This window comes from Argiope bruennichi, chromosome 8 (genome assembly GCF_947563725.1).
Source record: "Argiope bruennichi chromosome 8, qqArgBrue1.1, whole genome shotgun sequence".
Classification (NCBI taxonomy): Eukaryota; Metazoa; Arthropoda; class Arachnida; order Araneae; family Araneidae; genus Argiope; species Argiope bruennichi.
In genome coordinates, this window is record NC_079158.1 from 67,130,915 (window position 1) to 67,139,758 (window position 8,844).

The 8,844-nt window shown below is 24.9% G+C and overlaps 1 protein-coding gene across 1 annotated transcript in view; it reads left to right on the top strand.

Moving 5' to 3' along the window:
• The window catches only part of LOC129981171 (disks large homolog 5-like), a 37,956-nt gene extending 30,057 nt beyond the window's left edge, over positions 1 to 7,899 (top strand). Inside the window, exons 23-26 of the mRNA XM_056091887.1 lie at positions 1,636 to 1,865; positions 3,067 to 3,176; positions 3,283 to 3,392; positions 5,621 to 7,899. Of these exons, the coding sequence (XP_055947862.1) occupies positions 1,636 to 1,865; positions 3,067 to 3,176; positions 3,283 to 3,392; positions 5,621 to 5,724 (554 nt within the window). The 3' untranslated portion in view covers positions 5,725 to 7,899. The remainder of the gene's footprint in view (positions 1 to 1,635; positions 1,866 to 3,066; positions 3,177 to 3,282; positions 3,393 to 5,620) is intronic.
• The last annotated feature ends 945 nt before the right edge of the window (positions 7,900 to 8,844 follow it).

An 8,844-nucleotide genomic window follows, 5' to 3' on the forward strand; every position in this document is an offset into this window, starting at 1 on the left:
CTTGAAATTATATGCTTCAAAATAAAAACAAACATGAAATAAAACTATGAAATATGTTAAAAATTTGCATATATTTTATTATATAATTTTTTTAAAAAAATTATATAATAAATGAATGAAAATGAACAATGGAAAAAGTTTTGTATGAAATACTGCACTGACACACATTTCTCACTAATGAAATCAAAAGTCAATCAGTTGGTGGTTATTTCTTTATTGTAAAATTCTGAGCAATTTATATATCAAGCATTTAAACCAATATTTATACAGATTTCATGTTTAATTTTAAATTTATAATATTATTTGAGACAATGAAATTTTTCTATTTATAAATGTTCACTAAAATATTTCATTACAAATAGAATAAATTTAACACATGTAAACAAATTTCCTTACATGTTTTTATAGCTATATTTATGTATAAAAAGTTTAATTCATTTTTTGTTTTTAAAAATATTTATTAGGTCATTCAAATTTCAATGCTCATATATTAAAAGTGAGATTCCAGTTATATTGTTTTCATTGTTTGAGATAATTTACAAAACTTTTTTGTAAATAATTTGTTGACTTATTAGCAATGTCATTAAAAAGTAAAAATCTGAAAAATTCTGAAACTTTCAGTGCAGATTGAAATTGTATAAAGCTATGCTATTTTTTTTTCAGCTGTATAAATTATATCTTAATTTTTTTTCTTTTTGTTTATTTATTTCTATATAGAAAAGGCTTTCAAATTTAAAAAAATATATAATTTTTCAAACTTTATGCCTTTAAAAATATTCTTCCATTTTTATTTCATAATGTATTGTTCAATAAATAATGTTTTTTTTATTTATAATAAAGACTATTTTTTGGGTGGGTGGGGGGTGATTGATCTGCCTCTCATTTGAACACTCTATATTTTCTTGCTTATCAGTCTGGATCGAACTTTTGATATTTATTGAAATTTCGATGCTTATTGGATTTTTAATATTATCGAGCTTTCAATACTTTTCATTTTAATTGAGCATTCATGCTACTAAGTATGTAAAAAAATTAGGAAAATTTTCTAAATAAACATTAAAGGAAGTAATATTTAAAAAAATACTCCATTTAGAAACAAAATATGATGCAGATATAGCTGAAATAAAATCTTATTGCAACACTTACTATTGAAATGATTTTAATATCATTATACTTTAATTATTTTATTTAAAGGAAAAGCATGAATATTTTTATATAAATGAAAATTATCAAGATAACTAAAAATCCCCCCCCCACTCTTTTTTTTAAACATTTCTCCCTCTCTCTCGTTCTTTTTTAGAGTTTTGTTGTCATTATGCTAAAAGAGGCTCTTTATAATTTATTATTGCAATAAATGAGTAATAAAATCATGATATATTGAGAAATATCAATTTATCTTGTATGGTATACGCTTAGTTATCATCTAGTCTTAGTGAATAATTCATATTAATAAAAATGGAAATGTAAAAGATTTGCCTTCCTCCTAAAAAATATGGAGATAATTGAATTTGAAGTACTTTCATCTCCTTGAAGTGTAAAATATTCATATTTCTATTTATAATGCTTTTATTTAACTTAACAAATTGTTGAATGCCACATATAGGAAAATCTCTATTTTAATCTTAAATATTTCAGATGAGTCTTTGCGTCCAGTTATTATTGTGGGGCCTTTAATGGAAGCTGTAGTTGACCAATTGGAGCAAGATTTTCCTCATGTTTTCCAGCGGTGCATTCCAGAAAAAATGAAAGGATCTCTCTCGATGATGGAAAGAGGCCTTCAAGAGTTGAAGTTTGTTGATTTCCGTCGTCGTGGTAACCATTTTGAATGCACCACAGTCTCTGCTATTAAACAACTCTGTGATAAAGTAAGTTTGCAAAAGAAAAGAAGGGAAAAGTCAGCTTTTTAATAATTTTACTATGGAGACATTACTAACTTTTATAAAACTTTAAACAGAATTATGGTATTATATCAAATATATTAGAATCCAGTTCCACTGTAGAAATAATTCTTTAATTATGTATGTTTAAAGTTGAATAATTTGATTTGGTTTTCATATTTATTTTTGCCAATTTTTCTTTAAAATATATAATATGAATAGAAAGATGACTTAAAACATATGAGTTTTAATTCAGTGCTATACATCCAATTTAATTTAAAGCCTAGGTGCAAATTTCATTGAAATTGTTGAAAACAACCAAATCAAGACCTAGATTGTTTTGGAAAGTGCAATTTTCAAAAATTTCTTTTTACAATATTAAAAGCTTATTCTAATCTTTTTTCTGTTAAATATCAAAAATATTTTTAAAATAAAATGGAATATCAAAAAAGGAAAATCACTATCTGTTACTTTGAAAATAAATTAAAGAAAAGCAAAAAAATTCTAAATGACAGAAATCTGTAAAATGAGTGATATTTGTTGATTGAAAATTGTTTAGAAGCTTGGAAAAGCATATTAACTTTTTATGCAAGAAAAACTATGTAATGTGTTCCATTTAGCCTCAGAGCTAAAAGGCAATTGTTCTATAAACGTTAAAGAGTTAATACATGATAATGAACGACCTACATAATTTTGCCATCATATTCTATTTTTAGATTAGCTAATCAAAATTATCAAATATTAAATTATCTTGGATACATTGCATACTCGAATTTCATGCAAAATATTTATAATTTCATGGGAAATTTATGTTCACACCCTTACTTTGATTAGTATATTTAGAAATCATATTAGTATTAATCAGTCTATAGTTGTTGATTATCTATTATGAGATTAACTGTCTAATTATTTGATAATTAATTTTATAATAATTTTTAACTAATTAAAAAATGAAACCCTTATAGTTGTAGTAAAGTTTGTGTTATAATAAAATAAAATTTAAAATTAGAAAAAGGACTTACGTTTGTCTGGAATGAATTACTAATAATTTTATGTGAAAAGTTTCATTTCTGAACAACTATAAATGTAATTTTTAGGATACAAAATATATAATATTTTTGCTATATATTTATTTATCTATATTGTAAAATTTGTTTCTAAAGTAAAGTATTTATTTTCTCTTTTTTAGAATTGTCATGCTCTCTTGGATTGTAGTCTTTCAGCAGTTGAGCGTTTAAATCAGTGCATGATCTATCCTATAGTCATATTTTTAAAGTATAAATCTACAAAGCAAATAAGGTAAGCAATTTATCTTTTTGGTGAATTATCTGAATTTTGGTGAATTGATCAGCCAGCCATCTCTGTGGTGAAAAATGTTTTTGTTAATTATATCTTGTATTTTCAGGGAAGTTAAAGATTCACGTTATTTGACTGAAAAAGTTACCACAAAAGCTGCAAAAGAAATGTTTGAGCATGCCTTGAAGATTGAAAGTGAATACAAGCAACTAATTAATGGTAAGAAATTACTGATGATGATACAGCTATTACATCTGAAAATGCTATATCTGGTACTTAAATATTTGTAAAGAAATTTTTTAAAAAAGTTTTAGAATTTTTTTGCAGGATTTAAGTTTTATCATCTTATAATGTTGTTTTTTTATAACTCTTATAGAAATTATTTCCCAATAAAATCTCTTTTTATGTATAAAGTCTTGTCCTGAACAATGCCCAGCATTAAGCCATTGAAGTTAGGAGCATGAAGTTTGGGAAGTTATTTTTTGAGCATTAGAGGCACACTAAGAATGGATTTCTCAAACTTTTAATTAAAAGTTTAATCAATTGGGAAGAATGCGTCTAAAACCCAAATTTGCTTTTCGGATACTTTCAACCGCAAGCCAGAGATTAATCCCAAAACACTTGCAAACAATCACACTATTGATAGAAACAGTAAAAATATTTAATTCATGCCTAGTGATAATATTTGGTAATGTACGCCAATGTCACACAAGGCATTTCTCTGCAATATACGAAGAAATGTTGGGGAGATGCTCTGGCTGATTTATTTCCATTCAACTTCTAACTACAGAGCCGATTTTTTTTAAAACTTGTTTTCGCTATTTTTGAAAACTAGGACTTGTCAAAGCCTTTTCATTTCTTTGGAAATTATATATATCGTTTCTTCTGCAATTTTTTTTAAAGTAAGAATTTTTGTTTACAGATTAAAAAGCAGGTTTTCATTAAATTTTAGGAACGTTAAATGTTTAAAAAAGACTTAAAGAAAATAAGAATCGATAAGATATTTTCTTTTTAGTCTGATCATTTGTAAATGCTGCTATTATTTTCTATTAAAATGATTATTATTTTCTATTTAAAAAACTTAACTAATCATCAAACTTATTTAATGATTTTAAAATAAGTTTAAAACTTATTTTAAACTTAACAAACTTATAGAACATGACTTTGTTCTATCATCAGTTTCATGGCAGTCTTGCCAGTTATATGATGATAGCCATATGAATTCTTTAGTTCTTAGTTTTATAAGATTGCAATTGAAATTACTTAATAGAATAAATCAATGCAGGGAGAAATTTACTCTTTCCATCCCAGTAATGTTGGATCTTAATTGTTGTTGCTTATATAAAAATCTTGGGTCATGCTGAAAACAAATATGAAATATTTGGTCATGCCAAACTCCTACACCACTATTGACATTTTCAGAAATGTTGTGTCTATCTGATATTTATTTTAATTTTTAAAAAAGTTGAAAAAGATCTTTATTGTTAATTTTTTAAAAGTTGACAATTTTTTTTGGTATTAACAGGGTTCTTTTTCTTCTTCTCATTTTTATGACTATTTCTAATCTTTTGTCAAATTCAAAAAGACATAATTTTACAATGGAAGATGTTGTGCAAATACAGCAATAAATATTAAAATTTAGAAAAATAAATATTTAAAATTAATTTTTAAGAATTTTTTTTCAATAAAAACTATGCATTATTATAAAATAAGGAAAAAATACTATGCTTAGAAAATATGCAGTTTATGTGTGCATACTTATACAAAAGTAATTAATTTTTGCAGCAGTTTTTCAGTACGCACCCTGTACATATTTTCACCTTTTTGAGAACGTTTATGTTCTAGTCAAATAGTCTGCTTTATATAGTGCCAACAAATACTCATAAACTCATGTTCTCCTTTATTAGTAGTAAAAATTAAGACTTATTTTGTTCCTTTATTTTGTTTGCAAAATAGGGGAGGGGAATCATCAAAAGGAGTGATTTTTCCCCCTTAAATAGTAAATATTGTTTTCATGTTCGACAAACTATTTTTAAATTGTTGCTGTAATTTCTGGCTTCAATCTGGCCTATATATGTACACAAATGAATTCATAAGGAAGAGGAGAAATGTTTTCCTTTATTGGTAGCAGAAGTAATTTGCACTGCGAGATAATGCAAAATTTTGTTTAATGTAGATAGTCTCTATTTGTTCACCTTTGAATTTTTTAAAGCATATTTGTTTTTATTACTTTTAAATTCCTTTAGTATTATTTTTTATTATATTTATTATTTTATTTAGTTTTATTGCACTTTTATACAAAAAGTTTAGTACTCTGCTACTTATTTCAAAATAGGGGGGGGGGGGAAAGAGCAAAAAAAAAAAAAATACATTAAATGAAAGATTTTTTTTTTTCTTAAACTGTAATTGTTCTATTCATTTTTGACAAATTATTTTTAAAATTGCAGCTGTAATACCTGGCTCCAATCTGGCCTATATGTGTACGCAAGTGAAATCATGTGTCGAAGAGGAACAAAGTAAAGCTTTATGGGTGCCTAGTGGTTCACTATAACAATATGTTATGATATTGTAAGAAATTTGCAGTTAATGTGAATTTTTCGTGATATTAAACTCAAATATCTTCTAATTGCTCATATGCATGGTTTTGCATGGAAAAATTGCTGACATGCATGAGACTATAATATATGCTGTTAATTGTACAGAGATAGATTGGGTTATTTTACATACCCATCTGTTGTTGGGTACTTTATAAAAGAGTGATTTTAATGTATTATTATAAAATATTTACTTTGTTGAAAGATATATTGGGTCGAATGCTATGTAACTATCATGCTCATTCTAAACATTTTAATAATAATAATAATAAATAATATTTAAAAGTAGGTTTTTAAGAATAATAATTTTTAATAAGTATAGAATTATAAAAAATAAAGACAAATGTCTTGCCCATTAAATAGTTTCATATTGTGGGTTTTTTTACCTTTTTTTGGCAGCTTTTACTCGGTGTATCAACTGCTGAATTTTAGGCAGCTCTGTTTTATGATTATATTTTATAGAAAAATCATATACCATCCATGCGTGGATCCTGCTATCATTTAACATATTCTTTCAATTATATTAGTGATAGTTAAATCCGCCCATCCATTTTCCCATAATTTTTTTTTCTAATTGTGGTCGTGCATGTAAAAAAAAATTCTTTTTTTAAATCATAGATCATGCAGTGATTTTTATGAGGTGCTGATCAACAAAATCCTGCGATAGTTTTAATCAATATGTTTTGCAGTATTGTTTATAAATAGGAACTTTGGATGCATGTATAATACTGTTTCATTATGTCTTCCAAGTTGTTTATTCTTCATGTCAAATATAAGCCAATGTCATAAACATACTTTTTTTATTATTATTTAACTTAAATTTTTCATTTCCATCCGAAACAAATATCACCTTTGATGTGATTGAAGAACAATAATATGAAATTGTGATGATATTCTGCTTTGTTCTGGAGACTTAAAAGTTGTGCTGTGTTGAAACAATTGATTAAATAAATCAGAAAATGTTTCATATTTCATATGTTTCATGAACAGGATTAAGATATAAAGTATTTTGGGAACTATCAAAAAAGCTATCTTTTTGTATAGATTATAAAAGAAATGTGAACTTCTTGACATGAAGAATTTTACACTTGTAAGATTTTTTATAAGTAATTTTAAACTTTGGTTTTGCTTGCCTTTTCTTTAATATCCATACAGTAGATTATAAATAATTCACACCAAATGATGTATGAATGCATCTAAATTATTGACTTATATAACTATTTGGATTGTATCATAAACCGAACGTCAGGATCTCATTTTTGCATGCCATACAGTTCTTGGAAAAATTTAAAGTAATAGGGATAGAATAATCTGAGAATGCCTGTTGTACTATTATGTAAATAATAATGATAAAATGTGCTTAACATAAAAAAAAACAATTAGATTTTTTTAAAATTGAAATTTGTTTTGGGATATCTGATTTTTGCAATATTTTTATGATAACATCTGTACTTCCACTAACAAATTTTATATTTCTCTTTAATAAAATTTTTCACTTCATTGATTGATTGGTTGATAAGATTTTGGACAATGTGGGTTATTAATAATCTACTGTATTTGTTATTATTTTAACTTCCAAAAATCTAATGATACACCGAAAAATTTTCCATTTATTATTTTTTTTAAAAATTGTGTATTCAAATTTTATGAATCTTAGCGTAATTGTAGTCTTAACATGTTGTTTCTAGCTCTTGTTAGTAAGAGGCTTGTTCGTTAGTATGCATGTTTTTTAAATAAGTTGAGCTTTCTCTGTGTTTGCAAGATAAATTTTTTTAATACATGAATCAGTATTAGTTGAACTAAAACTTTGTGTAGATATATTGTAAAAAGATATGTTGTATTTTCACACCCTTATTATTATTTTTTACTTTTTCCATTTACCAGAAACTAACTTTCTGCTAGTTTTATTGATATTGTGGGAGGTTTTATTGCTGATTTGCAGTATGTGATATCTATGTTTGTTGTAAATCTCCATGTATTATATTAAATTATTTATAAAAAAAGGTTTTAAGAATGATTCTGTAAAAGTTTGGGGTAGCATTTTTAGTATTATTTGAATAAATATTTCTTAATGTTTTCTTGTACAATTTTCAGTGTATTGCATGAGTTTGAAAATTTCTTTAAGTGAATCATTTTTATAAGTACGAGTTTATAAGTTTAAAAAGTTGTTTAGGAATTTTTTTTTTCTCTATAGGAATAGTTGAGAATAATAGCATTTATCTGTTAAGAACAAATAATTATTAAATAGTTTATGTTAATAACAAACCATTCTGTACTTTTTTTTTTTTTTTTTTTTGCAGATTGTTCTTTTATATATATATATTCCCTCCTTGGAGGTATTTGGTTAAAATAGTGCAATTATATATTTGTATTATATATTTTAGTGAAAATTAGTGTTAGTTTTCTGCTTTCATTGATGATAATAAAGCCAGTTTTTTAGATCAGAAATGGCAATATACAGAATAATTCGGTAGCATTATATAAAATAAAGTTAGTTTGTTTTTTCAAAATTGGTAGGAAAAAAAAATTGCAGTATATATCTTCATTGTTAAGTTTAAAAATTCATATTATTTTATAATTTTCATAAGTAGATTGTTTAATCATTTCAGTTTTATCTCTAAATCACACTATTTCATATTTTTTGGCTCTTAGGAGATCTACTCTGTAATAACAATTTAGTATTTTTATTTTGCAAATGCTTATATTATCAGAAATTCAGCCAGTTTCTGTTTCTCAGTTTCTAGTCTTGCTTCATAGTCTGTTAATAATAAAATATAAAATTTTTCATATTTTGATTTCTTTATGTTTTAAATAATATAAATTTGTTTTGTGATGTTAGTCTGTAATTAAAGATGATTTAAATGAATTTTGTATATAAATATCACAGGGTATATTTGAAATTGAATGATTAAAATTCTTATTATTTTTTAATGCTGTGTTTCGATTTTGTTGTTGAATGTTTTGCATTCAGTAAGAATTTATTTTTGATTAAAACCTTATTAGACTCTTTTATTGCACCACTTGAAAATTTGTAATAATGTTAATTTTTTAAAAAATTTATTATAGTAGTTTACAGC